The sequence below is a fragment of the Terrapene carolina genome, unplaced genomic scaffold, assembly GCF_002925995.2.
Source record: "Terrapene carolina triunguis isolate 2854851 unplaced genomic scaffold, T_m_triunguis-2.0 Scaffold34849, whole genome shotgun sequence".
NCBI classification, from domain to species: Eukaryota; Metazoa; Chordata; order Testudines; family Emydidae; genus Terrapene; species Terrapene triunguis.
The window spans coordinates 7,222-25,755 of NW_020699200.1; the positions used below are offsets into that span (position 1 = coordinate 7,222).

Below are 18,534 nucleotides of genomic sequence, written 5' to 3' on the forward strand. Positions count from 1 at the left end.
AGGGGGAACAGGACCACAATGCCCTGCACCAACAGCAGGCACTCTGGTGGGTTTAAACTGTATGGGGGTGGTGAACCCAGGAGTCCTGGCTCTAACCACCAGAGCTAGGGAGGGAGCCTGGGCTCCCAGTTTCCTATGCATGGCACGGGGAGGAGGATTCCTATGGGAATGACTCTCTTCCTCCCCCCCAGTACAGGGGCTGGGGAGTGAACCTCCAGAAGGAGCTGCTCCAGCCCGTGCACCCCCCCCCGCTCATGAGCGCCCCTCGCCGGCCCAGCGGAAGAAGTCGCAGCGGGCACGGGGGTCGTTGGGGCGCCCTGGGGGCTGGGCACAGACGTAGAAACGCCGCCCGCGGTTGGGGCCGGGTTTGCGGACGGTTCGCAGGGCGCAGGGCTCCCCGTGGGCCGGGCAGCAGGGCGGGGGAGCCGGGCCAGGCAGCACCGCGCGCCAGCGGGCCGTGCTGCTGGGCTGGGTGCCCGCTGCCTGCCCCATCGTCAGCTCCCTGGGCACCATGCCATTGCAGGGCTCCTGTTGTCCGCCCTGCCCCAGTGCATCCTGGGCTGGTTCCTGTGTCCCGTGCCCTGAGGCATTCTGGTCCGACTCTTGTCCGCCCTGCCCCGGTGCATTGTGGGCCGTGCCTGTCCCCAGCTGGCCCTGTGCGGCTCTGAAATAGCTCAGCAGGTCCGCTTGCCCCCTGGGCGGGCGTCTCTGCCTCAGTGCAGAGCACCCCGGTCCCGCCCCTGCCCCTCGACACGTCCCGCGGCCTCCCGCGGCCCCCGCTCCCCGCTCCACCCTGACCAGGAACCGGCTGAGCTTCTGCTGGGTGCCAGCGAATTCGGGCATGTGGCGGGTGCAGAGCGGGGGGCAGCGGGGCGCTGGCAGGAAGGTGGCCGCCAGCTCAGCCAGCACGGGGCAGTGGTCAGAGCCGGGCACCTCGGGCAGGACGCGGGCGTCCCGCAGCTCGGCCAGCGCCAGGGCCCGGTCAGCCAGGACATAGTCTAGCCGTGTGCCATGGTTGGTGAGCCGGGCACCGGTGTCGATGCGCCAGCAGGTGAAGGCGTAGGGCTGGCTGGGGTGCAGGAGGTGGAAGGTGTAGACGAAGAGCCCCTGCCCGTCTGGCGCCCACAGGAACCCGTCCAGCCAGCGCCGGCCTGGGTGCTCCCGGAACACCTCCTGGGGAAGGGAGAGGGGAGAGTCAGTATCCGGGAGAACCCAGGAGTCCTGGCTCCCTGCACCCCCTCCTAACCACTACACCCCCCTCCCCTCCCTGAGCTGGGGACAGAACTCAGGCGTCCTGGGTCCCCACCAACCCCCCAGATTAGAGGGGGGACCCCCCTGGGCACTAACCGGGTCCCCTGGCTCACAGTGGTCGATGGGCCGATGCGATGTGTTGATGTCCCCCAAGATCACGACGTGGCTGGAAGACAAAAAATGGGGCTGGGGGGGGTCAGGAGTCTGGAGGGATGAGCCCAGGCAGTGAGAGGACGGGGGGGCAGCACCCCAGATGTGGGGGAGGTCTCTAGTCCCAGGAGGGGTGATGGAGAGACAAGACCTGGGTGGGGGGGTCACAGGGAGATGGGGGGGCGGCCTGGACCCTCTGGCTTCAAGAGGTGTTTGGGTTGATGGGGTCAGGGGAGATTGAGGGGGGATACGAACCCCATCTCTCAGCAGCGCCTTGGCCCATGTTGGGGGGTGTCGGGGATTGGGGGGGGGCAGGGTACGTACCCGCCGTCTCTCAGCAGTGCCTCGGCCCGGCCCTGCAGCAGCCGGTAGAAGGATGCCTGGTAGGCGGCGCGCTCGGGGCGCTGGGGGTCGGCCCGAGGGCAGTACACATTGATCACCGTCAGGGTGGTCTCCTGCTCTGCCGACGTCCTGTGGGGGGAGAAGGCAGAAAACACATTGGGGGTGTGTGTGTGTCAGGCTGGCATCTGCCCCCCCCCAGCACTTGCCAACAACCATCCCCCCACACCTGGTTCCCTGTCCCCCAACCCAGCACTCTGTGGGCACCTGGCCCACGGCTCCTCGCCCCACGATCCTTGGGGACAAGGCCACAAGGCCCCCCCCGCGCCCCTCACCGTATGCGGTGGTGGGTGTCACCGCGCGCCCCTCGCTGTCCAGCGCCTTCAGCTCCTGGGGCGTGAAGGCCCCTAGGTCTCCGTAACAGCCCACGGCGCCGCCCTCCCCGGGCCGGGCCAGCGGGGTGGCACTGTCCTTACAGAAGGTCGCCACACCTGGTTAGGGGGAGAGAGAGAACCCAGGAGTGGGGTGCCAGCCCCAGCTCTGGGAGGGGAGTGGGGGGCTGGTGGTTGGAGCAGTGGGGAGCCCGGACGCCTGGGTCCCGAGCCGCCCCCGTTACCTGAGTAGCCGCCCCGGGTGCGGCAGAAGCTGAAGTAGGAGTTGAAGTAGATGGTCGGGGGACCGGAAGGAGACTAGAAACTCTCAGAGCTCCCGCTTCCGAGCCTTGGCCCGGCCCTGTTGCATGGACACACCCCTCGGGTGCCTGCTGCCAGAGCCCCGCCCCCATTTGGCCATGCCCCATGGGGGTAGCCCCTCCCCCTCAGAACCACGCCCCTTGCTAGTAACGCCGACTTTATTGGGCTCTCAGGCCCCTTCTCCTCCTCAGGGTTGAGGAGACTTGAGTCACGTCCCTGGTGAGGACCCTAGGCTATGCATTAAGAAGGGGAGCCTTCTTCTCCTAGCTGGTTTGTGTAGTTCCAGGCAGCTGCTGCGTATGCTTACCGGACAGGGCCCCACAGGCGAATCAGGCAGAGAGCACCTATCATTCCCTGGTTTGTGAATCACGGGCATATCTCTGAGAGCAGGGCAGGGCTTGCCACCTGCTCTCCCATCAGCACCTTGCCTGCTGGCTTTGTGGATCACATTCTTAGTCGCCTTTCTCTCCCCATGCCTTTTATAGGGCACCTAGGTTCCTAGCTCAGGCTTCGGGGATCACGGTGTGCCTGTGATTTTCTAGGCACCTAAAAGTTAGGCAGTGCAATGCTCATTCCTTTTGTGAATCTAGCGCTTAGCTGCTCTGTGCCTCAGTTTCCCCATCTGTACAATGGGGATTATCAGACCGCCCTGCCTCACAGGGGTGTTGTGAGGAGAAATACATTCAAGGACATGAGGGTTTTGCTGTGATGGGGGCCCTATAAAGACCAGGGAGAGGTGGCCAGAACCCACTGATTTAGGGGGAAACTGGAAAACAAAGGGGAAACCCATGTTGTGCTCGGTTTGACCATGTGTGAATAATTACACAAGGTGCCGGGATTTCAGAGACTCCAGCCCAGAGATGCCATCGCTCTCGCAGTAATTGTCCGCATCTCTCGGTGAAGCTCCCGTGACCTCGTCAGCCACCGCCCAGCATAACGACCTTTCCTTCTCGCCACCCTTCCCCATTCCCCTGCGGATCTCAGCGTCTCCTTCCGCTGCGCGTTCGACACACACAGCCCGCAGAGAAGGAGAACAAGAGGGTAGAGAAAAATCAGACAAAGGAGACGTCCTCCCAGCCCAAGGCCCGGGCAGACGAGACAGGCCTCAGCTGGAAACACGGCCTGTTCCAATTGTCACACCTGCGGATCAGCGTCCATCCTGAGCACTGCCCTCCAGCGCTGCCTTTTCTCTTGCATGATGGGGAAGCTGCTTCATTAGCTCCAGGATGGCCAGAGGCTTCCTGTTATGTTACAGAACAGCAGCTCCTCAGAGGAGGTCACTTTACACGGTGACACTCACCTCTCCGGGCCCTTTGCAATAGGTTCTTAGGCATGACTGAGCAGCACGGGATCCTACTAGGAAAAGAGGCTGCGAGGCAGCGTGGTTGGGTGTATGGAGCCAGACCCTCCGTTGGTATAAAGCAGGAGAACTTCATTGGTGTCACTGGCGCTGGGCTGATTTCCACCAGCTGAGGATCTGGCCCGTCGTTACCAGGCAGGGCAGTCGCTGGTTCTGATCCACGTTAGGCTGGCAGTGAAGAGAGTTTTGGCCCAAATCTTCCGAAGTGGCCACTGGTTTGGGGAGCTCTTCTCTTTTCTACGCCCAGCTGAGATTCCTGCAGGCAGCTTTTCAGAGGTGCTGAGCACCAGCGGCTGCTGTAGGAGCCAAGTGGCGTTGTGAGTTGTGAGGGCCCAGCACCTCTGCAGCTAGCTCCAAGGTATAGCAGGTTGGATACCCAGAAACTGGGACGCCCACAAAGCGGGGGCCCTTGGGGGACATACAGGGCTGAGGGGTTATCAGCTTGCTTCTGAGCACCCAGAATTCCTATTCATTTCCCCTTTGAAGAAGAGGCCAGAGGATGGAGGATGACCTGTTTCTTTGAGTTCAGGCCACGGGGCTGTTTAGGAGCAGTCAGAGGTGACTAGGGACACTGGGTGCCTAACTTGAGACCCTGATTCTCACCCCCCCCATCCAAAAAATTAGACCCCTTTAAGGAGAGCCAAGCTGGGCCTCAGAAAATGGAGGCATCTGAAATCACTGGGCCCGGCTGAAGATCTTGGCTAGGAGGATGAGGGGTGTCATCTCGTGAAGGCCCCAGCAGTCCTGGCAGGTAGCACGGTGCAGGCCGAGAACGGGGGGCATCTGTTGTGGTGTTTATCGGCCACATTGCAGCCTATGCTCATGCTGTGCTAACTAGCCCGTATCTCCAAGTTGTGGTGATTTACTCCACAAAGTGGGTTCTCGTTCCCTCTAAAATATCCTTCTCTCGGTCACATGTGACTGGAGCAGATTTGGTTTTGCTGAAGTGTTTCTGCCTAATTCCATTCATCCAGTTTCCCCTGGTCTGTTTTCCCCTCGGAGTGAATAATTAGCCCACTTCTTTGCTCACTACCCTGCCTTTCCCAGGGCGGCTGAAATACCAGCTTCCCAAACGCTGGCCTTTGGTCCTGCCTGCTCCAGGCCTGAGCGCATCCCCGGCCTCCTACAAGCCAGTGCTCAGCACACGCCAACACCGGCTGCTTTCGGCTACAGGGTCTCTGGGCGATCGGCACAGAGCGACTTCTCCTGGCCATGAGCAGAGCCGTTCTGGCTCCTCACAGCTCACACGGGAGGTTCACCTGGCAGAGTCGCTACCGACAGGCTACGAGGATCCCAGCGTGAGTCCCCACTGCAGCACCAGGCAGATAGCACACTCAGAGCACGGCATGGGACGGGGGACTCCTCCAGGAGCTGGCTGAGGGCCTCCTGGTACCCCCAGCTGCTGTAACAAACGCTAGCAGGGGCTCTCAGCAGAACTTGAGCCTGCTACCTTCAGATCCATAGCGCAGACCTCTACCGCCTGAGCTGAGGAGTAACTCCATTCGCTGGTAGTAGGTTGTTATCCTCCAGGTGGACCAGCCGGCCCAGGTGTCCATCCCTGTAACCTCTGGGTCTCAGGAGGCAGCCCCCATTGACACAGAGACCCTGAACCCCAGCACTGCCGCCCTTCCCCCGTCTCTGCTCAGCCTTCCTCAGGAGCGTCATGATTATTTGTGCTACATGAGCACCCGTAGCTGAACTGAGAGCAGGGCCCCGTTGTACGAGGCACCACGTCCGCAGACCAAGAGCCAGCCCTTGCCTCAAAGAGCTGACAGTCCACGTAGACGAGACAGCGACAGGATGGGAGACGGGAAGGATCATCACCCCCATTTTACAGCTAGGAAACTGAGGCATGGAGAGACGCATTGGTCCATCTAAGGGCACCCAGGGAGGCTGTAGCAGAGCCAGAAATGAACCCAGATCTTAGGTTACCGCCATATCCACCAGACTAGCCTTCCTCGCTCAGCCAGCAGGGAATAAAGTTCTGTTCCACATGATGATTGGCAGCAGAACCTGGCCCTGCCCCATTGGCTACGCTGGAGTTGTTTCTAAGTCTAGAAAACCTGTGGAGCTCCTGGGCTTCGGGTGCAGCTCAGTTTGGGCAGGAAGCGTAAATAGGCAGGTCAGTGATTGGTAAAAACTGCCTCGAACTCCACAGGCAAGTGCTGCTGCTCCGCAGAGTCTTGGCTCTGTTGGGGGGTTGAAGCCAAATTGGCTGTTCGTTTTCAAACGTGGAGTAGGGGGGACGGCTTCTCCAGCTGGCAGCGCTGGGCAGTAGCCAGGTTTGCTGCTGGTGGGGACGCTCAGGGCACTTCTCTGCAGAGCACAACGACCACAAGAGGTGCTGTTGACTGCAGATTTCTTAAAGCTCATGTGGAATAAGATGGAATAAGACGTGGCAGTGGGGATAAGGTCCTTGTGTCAGCACAGAGGCTGCCAGTTGGAAGATGAACAGGCCATGCAATGTAGCGGGTAGGGCGCTGGCCTGGGACTCGGGAGGCCTGGGTTCTACTTCTGGCCTGCTGGGTAACCTCATGCAAGTCCGGTCAGCTCCCTGTGCCTCAGTTTCCCCATCTACAAAATGGGGCTAATGGGACAGGCCTCCTTTGTCAAGCACTTTGAAATCTACTCATGAAAAGTGCTATATAAGAGCTAATGATTGTTAGTCTAATGGCCAAAGCCACAGTCTTATAAAGATCCAAAAATAACACAGCTTACAAAGTAGCTATGAAAAGACTAATGAAGGGCAGATGGAAGGCTGATACCGCTCTGGGGAGGGCAGAGTTAAGGGTGGTTGGGTGTCCCCACTATCGGGGACAGAGGTAAGAGTGGATGGGTGGTGTTGCTACTGGGGAAAAGAGTTAAGGGTGGTCAAGTGGTGTTGCTACATAGAGGGGCAGAGTTAAGGGTGGTCAGTTGGTGCTGTTATGAGGAGTCAGAGTTAAGGATGGTTGGGTGTTTTAATTGTGTTTTCCATACTTTCTCATGTCTGGGTTTTCTTTTAACCAGAAGGGCCAGATTCTCCTCTCACTGACCCCATTGTAAATCTTCAGTCACTCTATTGCAGTTAATAGGGTTGAACGGCCATTGTTCACCTAACAGCACCTGGTGGGAGATTTGCACATATATTCCTACCCGGAGAGAAACCTTTGCACGCCCCGTTAATGGATTATTAAACCCAGGCTGCTGCCCCTCGGCCGCTCCCATGCCCCGTCTCTCCTGCTGACTCTGCAAAATCCTCTCCTCAGCAGAAGGAAAGCTCTCCAGCTTGGTGAGTCACCAGCACTCCACTGACTTCAGCAGATTCCTACCAGCACAGGATCTGGCCCCCATGTTCCCAGCGTTGATTAAATATTGACAGCGCACAACCTGCAGCAAGACTTTTCCACGTGGCGAGACCACCGGGGAGTTCAATGGCATGTGGGTGGAATCAGATCCTCACATGCAGCCCTGCCGCCTGACCTGTAACTTTCAGGGTAACCTGCATCTTCTCTCCCTCCCCACACTGCAAATCAGCAGTAATGTGATTGTCGTCACACTGGGGTGAAGGAAAGGAGAGTAACACCCGATGTAGGTATCAGACCAGCTATTGCCGGCCCTGCATACAGCTGAATTGTCATTTGGCCAAATGTCTTTCCACCCGCTTCTGTGTGGTCCCTATGTCAGGGGAATCTGCAGCTGCCTCTTTGGGTGTGTCTACACTGCGCGCTAAACCCAGACTCTGACTCAGGTTTGAGCCCAAGCCCCCCCTTCTGCCCACACACAAATCAGTCAGACTCAGGCCAGCAAGCGCTCAGGACCCGGGTCCCAGGACCCTGCTAGGGGTCAGGTCAGAGCCCACGTCCTGTCCAAGTCTTGTCATTTTGCAGTGTGGATGCAGTCCGAGCCGCAGAGCCGAGGCAGAAGGTCTGCACAGTGCAGTAGGAACACGCTGGCATGGCTGTGTGACCCGGGCCCAGCAATTGTAAACCCAGGTTTACAAAGCAGTGTGGACAATCAAACATGGGCACAAGCCTGGGTCCCACAGACCTGAGCAGAGTGCGCAGTGTAGACATACCCAGTGCCAGCTTTCCGTTCCCTTTGCAGAGGACACTCCCCTTGAGCTGAGGATCTGTCCCACTGATGTCACTCACCCAGGGTTTTATTCTCCCCTCCGTCACACAAGTCCTGTGTCAGTGTAACCCTGTGGCCTGCAACGGAGTCACTCATTATTACATCGCTTACCTGGGAGGAGACTCCCTCCAGTACTAGCCGGGGGTGCTGCTGTCCAAAGTGCTGGAGTTTTCACAAAGACTTCGCGCACCCACTGAGAAATGCTTAGAGATAGGCTCAAAGTCTGGAGTTCAGCTGGCTCTGTATCCTGCCTTGGACATTGGCCAGTACAAGTTGCTGCAGAGGAACGGGTAAGAAACCCCACAGTGGACAGATGTGGGGTAAACCTATGCAGGGGTTAGAGAGAGGCTCAAACCCTGGAGCAGCTTGCTTGTCAGCGCTCGGTGGCCATTCTGGTCAATGTTTTGATGCTATCCCTGTTATTTTTCTCTCCACCGACCTGTGAATGACTTGGCAAATCAAATGTCCGGGTTCAGTTTCCTGCAATTTTGGGGTTCACGTCCTCAGTAACGTGGGCGCGTTCAGAAGAATCACACCTGTGTCTTGTGCTTTAGCCTTGCGAATTACTCAGACTGGAAAGTGCTTTATTCACCTCTTCCAAAAGTTTCCATCAGCCAACCAGACAGCAGAAGCCATCCCATGTGACTGGGTGGCCAATCACATGCAGCAGCTAGTTCACAGTCCTCTTAGGAGACGAAGCTTTTTCATTCTGACTTGTGGGTGAATATATACAAACCACAAATGCAACCACAGGAATCAGGCTTCAATACAGGAAGACAGTGTGGCCTAGTGGACAGAGCACTGCACCGGGCTCCCAGAGTCCTGGTTTCTAGTCCTAGCTTGGCCACTGACCTGCTGGGTGACCTTGAGCAAGTTACTTTTCTGTCCTGTGCCTCAGTTTCCCCATTTGTAAAATGGGGGTGATGATTCTGACCCCCTTTGTAAAGCGCTTTGAGAGCAATGTCTGGAAAGTCCTAGATAATTTTATTAATGTTGTTTGTAGGCGCTGCAAAGGCTTTCCCGCATCTTGCTCTTAACAAGTTGGCCATGGATAGTTCAGTGGTGGTGGTGAAGCTAGCTCCGATACCGTGCTAAGGGATCTGGGGTGAACAGGAGCATTTCAGTGTCCCGAGTGGTCAAACCAATTTACAACAAAAAAACCCGGAGAACAAATAATGGGCAAACAAAGCCTTTTATTTTCACATATGGGCTTTAGTGCACAGCTAAATCTTTTGTTCTGCACCTCCGTCCCAGAAGAATTAATTGGCGGTGGAGCACTGCCAGCAGTTTTCAGTAATCATGGCTATATATCCAGGTGCTTTGGGGAACTGAAAAAAAAATCAGACACCCCCCCTGCATGTGTGCCTTGCTGACCTTTGGGAGATGCTTACAAACATAGTGATCTCTGGTGATAACTGGCTGGTGGCCCACTGAACTGCCCTCCTCCTGTGGGAGAGGGTGGGTGCCTGCATATCCCTGTTTGAATTGCCATTCAGCCTATAAGCCCCAGATGAGATCAGGAGCTCCCGGTGCATCCACACAGCGAGTGACCCAGTCATTGCCCCACAGAGCTTGCAGTCTAAGTGTTGGGGAGCGGGGCGTGGGCAGTCTGACTGTCTGATATCAGTTTCCAAGAGTACTTCAAATATTCGACTGGGATAAGAGGTTAAAAATGAGACTGATCAGTGGTAGCTGTTATTTAAAGTCATGCAAGAAGAATAAAATCACTGAATAAGAGACAAACTTTTCTCAGTGACATGGAAAAACCTGTGAATATTCCGTTGCTCATCTGCGGACCTCCATCCAAAGAAACCCCAAATTACCAAAGGACCTGCTGTCAAATGTTTTTCAAGAGCCCCTTCCCCAAGAGATGGGACTTGTTTTAAAAACTGCCTTCAGTGTTAGGGATGTAATTAATGGAGAATGCAAGTGCTAGAAATTAAGGGGCCGATCTTCAGTGCCAAGACCAACAACTCCCAATGAGTTGGGTGTCTAACTGCTACCCTTTATGCCTTTGAAAACATCCCCCTAAATGTCGAGCTATTAGATTGGCCACACAGGGTAGGTGGCTAGACATTTAGCTATTAACAAATTGTGCCCACAGTTTTTTTTGCATTTGCAGTTCATTCTTCGTCTGCTGCAATTATTCAGTACTCCCTATCTGAAATGTGAGCGATGTGGATTAGCTGATCACTCATGCGTTGGGGAAGGGAAGGATGAGGAGCAGTTCTCCTCTCCACATTCAGCTGGTGGGAGCCATTGCTTGAAAGCCTGATTATTATACGGATAGTCCCTCTCCCCAGCCCAATCCCCAAACCACTTCCTTGTCTCAGCCTTCCCTATTACGCCTGGGCCCTATGAAATACACCACCCTGGGCCTCAGAAATCCCCTGGCTCGAAGGCCTTCCGAGCTCCCCCTACTCCTGATCTTGTTGCCCTAAACCAGGTGCCTAAACTTGCTGATTCACACCAGCTGAGGATCTCACCCACAGAGCACATCTCCTCGCCTTTCCTTGTGCCAGTTCTTCTGTAGTGTGGGAGAGGGTGGGAGGGACAGGTGTGCTCTGGGCACAGTTTGCTCTTCCAGGGCCGGCCTTACGGGTGGGCCTCCCGGGCAACTGCCCAGAGCACCAGGGGGCGTCATGCGGCAGTGCAGAGGTGTGCACTGCCGGCGTAGTTAGAAACTGCTCCCGGCTGGCAGGGGAGCGCCAGGTGGGAGGCGCCCAGATTTCTCCCTGCTCCCTCCCGGTGGAGGAACATGGGGGCGGGGTTAGCAGCAATGACATACAGATACTGTTCACCCCTCCAACATTCCTACGTCCTCCGCCAGGGGGGTGTGAGGGGGGAGCGAGGAGCAACACCATGCGCTCCGTGCATCCAGGTCAGTTTCCTCATGTGGGCGCAGGAGGGGGTTCAGGGGAAATGGGGGGGGTACCACACCCATGGGGGCCAAGGGCACCAAATACAAGTTCGCCCAGGCTGCCATTTTCCCTAAGGCCAGCCCTGTGCTCCTCTGCCCATGCCGCTGGGGCTTTTGTGGGTAAGATGACAATGACCATGTCAAAATATACCAGCTTTCCCCTTTTGTGATGTGGAACTGCTGGGGGAGAGGCTATGAGGTAGCGGCATGTGGTGTGTTCCCTGAAAGCAGGGTACCGCTAAAGGAGCTTTTGCTGCGTCTGGAATTCATGTGCGGTTTGACCACAGTTCCCTGCAGCAGGGCCCATCACTTGAATGGAATGTTAGAGCATAAAGTCAGCCCAGAACATCTCAGCATTTGCCGGATGATTCTGAGACATGTTCCGTATAGTTTGTGGTTGGCATTTAATAGAGAGATGGGTAATGAAAAAGGGGAAATGCCCCTGGGAAACGGGGTGTTTTAAGGGTGAGAATCCCCTGACTGAAGCTAGTCTGAGCTTTGAACAGTATTGCACAACCTTTAAGCCACGTGGTAGTGCAAAGGATGCAGCTGCTGCATGGGCATTATTTTATGCATGTCTGGACATGGTTGAAATGGCAAAGAGAGGGCAGGAATTAGAGCGTGAGAAAAAGCAGTGACAACAGCGTTTGAACAAATGTGAGACAGACGGCTGTGAACTGATAGCAGAAAAGCTCAGAATGGTGACTGTACTCAGAGATATACAAGAGGAGAGAGACAAGGCAAGCAGGAATGCAGAACAGTATAGAAAAGAGTTAACACACACAAAAGTTCTGTTAGAAGAAGCAAGAGCAGCAACTCGCTTCTTGGCAGAAGAGAACAGGGCAGCAAAGGCAGCAGCAGACCATCAGGAGTGTGAGGCAAAAATTAGTAAATTGCGTGCCCAACTTAGTGCCCATAAGGGGGTGGTAGCAGCTGTAAGGTTGAGAGAGGATTGTGATTTGGAGCCCCCTTGGGAAAATAAAGATACCCCCTGATGCTGTCCCCCAAAACCCATTTAACCCCGATTGGCCACACAGGCATAATGTTGCCCCTGTTTCAACAAGGGAGGTTAAACACATAGTTGCAGGAGCTGATCTTCCCACAACAGAGCTGGTCATGGATGTAGTAAGGTGGTCTCCTAGTCAAGCCAAGGCTATTGCTGAGAGACTGGGGCCACTGAACCATGACACAGCCGTTGCATGGCTGGCCCGTGTTTGGCAAATGTACCCCTCTGCTGATGGCATGGACTTAACCCAATTGGCTCAGTTATGCGCCTCTCCTTGTGATGCAGATGCTCTAGAGATAGGCATAGGTTCTTGAGAGCGGACTGCCACTGGACTCTGGGAATGGATGATAAGTGCTCTTAAAATATCACTGCCTGCATCTTCCCTTAAGAAACTGTATCTAATGGAAGAGCAGAAACCAGGAGAGGCCCCAGAAGCTTACCTAATTGGAAAGAAAATGCTGGCAGCTCTCTCTGATTCATTACCCCAGACAGAAGAGAATGGGATTATCACTTTCCAGTATCAGGGACACGAATTAGTACAGAGCACTTATGCAGGACTAAATTCTCAGACAAAATTGACCATAGGGACTGTGGATTTAGAACACCTAACCTGGAGTAAACTAGTGGCAAAAATCAAACAGGCAGGAGATTTGCTGCGAGAAACTGGTGTCTTGAAAAGACAAGTCAGCAAAAAGCCTACCTCAGAGCCCGTGCAGGCTATCACATTTACAAATAATGGTCCTCACTCTGCCAGGCACCCTCCCAATCTTAATTCCCCTACCTCCCACAACCCTGGCCAGCGTCGACCCAAGGAGACCCTTAGGAACATGATTTGGAAGAAGCTGGTGAATTTAGGGGAGGATATGGGAAAATATGATCGCCAGCCCCTCAGCATCCTGATTAATGCTTTGTCTCAGGTCATGCGGAAAACGGAGTTAATGCAGGGAGCTCCCCCACAACCCACTGCCCCAGTACGGAGTCCATCCCGCACGTCCACTCCCTGTCAAAGCCAGATCCCTGCCCCCTCTTCTGAGTGGAGGCTCTGGGAGTCTGACGATCAGTAGGGGTGCCCAGTTCCGCACGGGCCACCCCAGCTGATTGCAAGATGTCAGTGCGATGTATGGAGGAGACCCACTGTGAGGGCTACAGTGGGGAACCCAGGGATGTTAGCCCAATTGCCAGCGGAAAGGATCTCCGAAGGGAGACCCACCACTAAACAGGTTCAGCTCAACGGGTATGAAGGAGAAACTGTCTCCCATGGTTTGTCTCTTGGGAGTGGCAATTTGCCTGTTAAGAAAGCCATTCCAATCTCCCAGTGTTTGTCTGTGAAAAGCCATGTGGTCTGTGACAAGGGGGAGGGATGTTCAAACTGTTTGTCTAGTCAGAAAAGCAGTTTAACTGCCGGGGGAGAAACTGTCTCCAGTGTTCTGTCTGTGGAACAGGCAGAAAGTACCTCTCCGTTTATGCTGACTGAGGATTTGTCAGTTGTGCCAGATGTGATTCTGGACTCAACTAAAACCCAGGAAGGAAGTGTTCCTAGGACTGTGTCTGTTGGGGGTAATGACTTGCCCATGGAGGGAGATATCCCAATCTCCAAAAGTTTGTCTGGAAACAAAGGGGAAGAAATTCCAAACCTGGTGACTGTTAAGAATGGCAGTTTATCTGCTGGGGGAGAGTTTGTCTCCAATCTTCTCTCTGAGGAGCAGACAGAATGTGCCTCTCAGCTTATGCTGATTGAGGAGATGTCAGTTGTCTCAGAAGTCGTTCTGGACTCAACTGAAACCCAGAAAGATGCTCAGGAAGATGTTTCTGTAGAGCAACCCCTAGCTGAAAAGGGAAAGGACAAAATTTCTGGGGCCCGGGGGAAATGGATTGTTGCCTAAAAGTGCTCCTGAAGGAATAAAACCTCATGCGAGCTTTTGCAAGCAGTTTGCTGCAACTGAAGGGTGTGGAAGTGAGTTGATTGAGTTAGCTCAGAGTGAATCCTTGCCTGCAGCAAGCAACAGTGTAGGTGCTGAGGAATTTGGTTCAGTTTCTAGCTGCCAAAGTTTCTCAACTGTGTATGAATCCACTGACTTTGATTTAGAAAGATCCAGGGTGAAAGCCATCCCTACTAAAACCAACACTGCCTCTGTCACTGCTACGCAGCTCCTTACACACACCTGGGATGGCTGCAGCTCTATTGTGAATCGGGCCAGCCCCAGTGTTTATCAGATAGAAATCCTGAATGGGAAAAATGGAAAACCCTGGCGGAAATGTTTTCATTCTTCACAGCTCAAAGAATGAAAGGATAAACCACCTGACCCTCAAAACTGTCTTCTCCATCCTGTCGGCCACCCTTCTTGGCCAGCAAGAAGGAACGGCTTTGAGCCGTTGGAAAATACGCATCGAGTGGGCTGGTCAGTGCCTACCCCGATGTTAAGACAGGAAAAGGCCAGAAAAGTCCTTAACTTATTATGGCCACCCTCACGTAGGTCACTGCTTCATGTTCACCCTGTAATATTGGTCCCAGACTCTCCCAGTATATACGGGGGGAGTGTGGGAAGTTTTTCTCTCTTCTCTGCCCCCTCACAGGTCCCGTACACAAGCCATGACATCCCACCGGTGCACCAGCACCCTGCTGTTAATAAGTGTCTGAAGTGTGATGTTGTCCAGGCTCTATGCTGTATCTGTGATCCCTCTGAACCTTGGGAGGTGCTTGCCAGCTGGAGCCCAGGAAGTCAACCTGCTGTGCCACATGCATGGATTCTATGGGAATGTGAGCAACCCCCTGGCCCTGCAGCGTCGCTACCAGTTCTACACTGTTGGCAACTCCTCGGGTTGCCCCTGGGAAAGCGTTGCCAATTGCACGCAGAGTGCCACTGGAAAGTCACTCAAGTTTTGTTATGAAACTAAGACCACCCCAGACTCCATCCCATTCTTCTGTAAGCCGTTGTGGTCTCGAACGGGACGTACACCATCAAACACACCCAGTGACAGCCTCCGGGGTGGCGGAAGGTGCACGGTAGCCCTGGTTTCCTCCGCTGTTTGGGGAACAACCATGCCCCTACCTGTCATCATTGTCATTGGAACTCAGACACCTCCGTTACCCAGAGAGGAACTGCAACTGTCTCTGATCACACCAGCAGGCAAGAATATCACACAATTCGTTGTGAACTGGGAACTGCTGAACTGGACTGTGACAGCGTACCCCATAAGGCTTTATGGGGAGGGGGTGCTTATAAATGTATGTATGACATAACTGGAATATGTTTGGTGCTGCCTGTGCCAGGTAACATATCTCCATAAAGGTTATGGTCTACTATATCTATTCATCCTATTTGTACATATATATATCATTTTCTACTTGAGGTTAAGAATATGGGCTGTATGCTTGCTTGGTTTCTAAGTAAGCTTTGGGAGGCATTTGGTCAGCTTCTTTAGGAAGGAATTCGCCAGGTTAAGTACCTGATCAGGGAACAATGCATCTTGGAATGCTCCAATCCACATAAGAAGTCTTCCTGGAGACATGCAAGATTCCATGTGGGCAATGGCTTCAGCCTGTAAAGACTGAGTCATGCAGGGACATGTGACTTGCCCAGGTAACTCCAGAACTCCATCTTGGAGCTGGACTTTGCATAGGAGGGAAGAGGGGGGTCTCCTCCCACAAGAGAGAGTCTATTTAACCCTGGGGGAGACCCCTCCATTTTGTCTTCAGCTGGCTAAAGAAGGAGCCTCTCCACCCCTCCCAGGATGCTTGAAGGAAACTGAAACAAAAGACAGTAGCTACAGGGGTTGTGAGAGATTGCTGGACCCAGGCTAAAGGGACATTAGCCTGTAAAAGGGAGCATTCTGGAACTGGTGAGGAACTTATCTGTATTTAGTTTGATTAGGCATAGATTTGCACATTTTATTTTATTTTGCTTGTGACTTACTTTGTTCTGTCTGTTACTACTTGGAACCACTTAAATCCTACTGTCTGTATTTAATAAAATCACTTTTTATTCAGTAATTTACTCAGAGTATGTATTAATAACTGGGGGAGCAAACAGCTGTGCATATCTCTCTATCAGTGTTATAGAGGGCGAACAAGTTATGAGTTTGCCCTGCATAAGCTTTATGCAGGGTAAAACGGATTTATCTGGGTTTAGACCCCATTGGGAGTTGAGCATCTGAGTGCTAAAGACAAGCACACTCCTGTGAGCTGTTTTTGGGTAAACTTGCAGTTTTGGGACAAGTGATTCAGATCCTGAGTCTGTGTTGGAGCCAGACAGGAGTGGCTGGCTCAGCAAGACAGGGTGCTGGAGCCCTAAGCTGGCAGGGAAAACAGAAGCAGGGGTAGTCTTGGCACATCGGGTGGCAGCTCCCAAGGGGGTTTCTGTGATCCAACCCGTCACAGGACTTTAGCTGGACATGACTTGATTCAGCAAGGTCCCCCAGACTGGGTAATTCCATTAAAGGGCACACATGGTGACGAGCTCATGCCAGCAATTTGGTTTAAATTCACATTGCACCTGCATGTGCTCCCCTGATTGGAACTAGCCATAAGGGTTGGGATGAATGGGTAACCTGGGAATAAGTCTCAACGTTCCTTAGATTTATGCAGGAAGAGGGGTCTGTTATTGTCTATATTGGTAAAGCATGTGTGTGTGTAAGGACAAGATGTAATATTGTATTAATTAATGGACATTGGGTCCAACCTATGGTGCTTTACGTTAATCGTGGTTTCTATAATGTAACCACCATTGTTAGTTGTGATATTAAGTTTTCTGTGCCTATATGGACTGTACAACATTTAAATGCCTATCCTGAGCTCTACAAGGAGGTTTCCCCCCATTTCACTGGAAATGGGTCTCATTGCCATTAAGGTAAAAACACAGGCCATCACTCTTGGTGGGAGACTTTGCTTGGGTGGAGCTCCAGAGCAACAGGTTTTTTAAATTTCATGCTTCACCCCATTGTGGTGATCATCGGTTTCCAAATTATACTAGCAATTGGTCTGGTTCTGCTGGTTTGTTGGATACAATGACTGATGCGGCGGCTGCAATGGATGGAGGATCAGACCCGGTACCACGGAGGAAGGATGTGATGGGGATACTCGCTCAGCACAAGCACCCCATCAACGGGGGGACTTGATACCAGACACCTCTGTGTTCTTGGGGAAGCAGGGTGCAGTATCCAGCCTGACTCATGAAAGACACCCCCCCCCCATCCTCTGCATAAACCAAAACATATCAGAGGACAAAACTTGCAGAGAGCAGTGAAGGGCGTTGGGAGACACACCTAGACCCCTCCTAACAAGGGTGACAAGATTAAGACATCTCAATTAGCATACAGAATGGAGAGCAGAGACAACTCCTCTAGCCTCATCTGCATGGAAGATGGGACAGGAAGACATCTCAGTTTACATACAGAATGGAGAACAGAGAACCACACTGAATTCTGGGACCAGAAAAAGCAGGGAAGCACTGCATCCTGGGAATCTCTGCTCCAGATGCTAATGAACCTATGTCTGCACACACACCCAACTCAGCAGTTATCAGACCAATTCTAGTAATGAATCCTTAATTGATATCCAAATACTGAAGCAGCCTAGTTGCATTGTGAGCTCCCTGGAAAAAAACACCCCCCATAGCCAAGAGTGATCAGCTCCTATTGTCTAGTCTAAAGAAAACCCTTGAGTCACCAGCTTACCTATAAACAAATCTAGTGTTCTCCCTTGAACCATTGTATTTTCTCTACAAAAATCCCTACTCACCCTCTAGTCAGGGTTCTGATGCTTAGATCCAAACTAGGCATCAGTTCCACTGGAACTCCATCTTCTCCTGTCTGATCGTGCTGGGGGCTCTGCTTGTCTCCAGCATTCAGGACCCTCAGCTACCACCATCATCTGGGAACCCTGACCAGTTCAAGCCTCATGGAGTGGGTGAGATCCCCCCTCTTTCTCTCTCTCTGTTTTCCTTTCTACCTTAGGTATTAACCTTTAATAAGGTATGGTTATGTTGGTTTAGCCCTCCTTGTGTAGTTATCACTATTATTCAATAAATAACTTTTAGGGTTAAAAGTTAGTTGCTTCTCTCTCTCTTGCTGAACTTTACTCTTTTGTGTTTTTAGCTTCCCCCATTCACTCTACAGCAACGCTTCTTTTACCTATGCTAAAGATCCCTGCAGCACCCAAAATACTGTGGGGTTTGCTCATCAAGTAGGTTACTGCCAGTCCAATTGTGTTGTGAGATTGGGGATAGGGACGTGCTGAATCTGGGACACATAAGGGTAACAGCTTGAAAGTGCTGCTTGACCAAGTCCATGGAGCCCAGGGGCATATAAGGAGAGGCAGCTTCAAAGTGCTGCTTCATCCAGCCCAGTGAGTCCAGAGACATATAAGGGGTCAGCTTGACAGTGCTGATTGACCCGGTCTGCTCAGACTTGCTCTGTTAATGTATGTGTGGGAGGGTGGGTGTTTATCTGGTTCTGGGGCTGCAGTAACCCAGCCCTAGGAACCTAGGTCCTGCAGGATAGCTTCATTGGGAGGGTACTTGCAGAAGGGAGAAGTAGAGCTCCATATGAAAACACAAGTGACACAAGCAGTACATTGATAGAATTACAGAATCCCCTTCCCCAGAACAGTAACCCGAATAAATGAGCATACCCCAAAGTAATGGGCACATCTGGTAACACTATCTTCTCCATATTTCTACAGTGCAGTGCTGAATTTGTGACATCA

At 53.1% G+C, this 18,534-nt stretch overlaps 1 protein-coding gene across 1 annotated transcript; it reads right to left on the bottom strand.

The window, feature by feature from the left end:
- Positions 1–252: 252 nt before the first annotated feature.
- APEX2 (apurinic/apyrimidinic endodeoxyribonuclease 2) lies at positions 253–5,348 on the bottom strand. The gene is given in 6 exon segments (XM_029914308.1): positions 253–1,173; positions 1,348–1,417; positions 1,726–1,872; positions 2,076–2,094; positions 2,097–2,231; positions 5,243–5,348. Coding segments are annotated over 6 exon segments (1,398 nt in total).
- Positions 5,349–18,534: the final 13,186 nt, after the last annotated feature.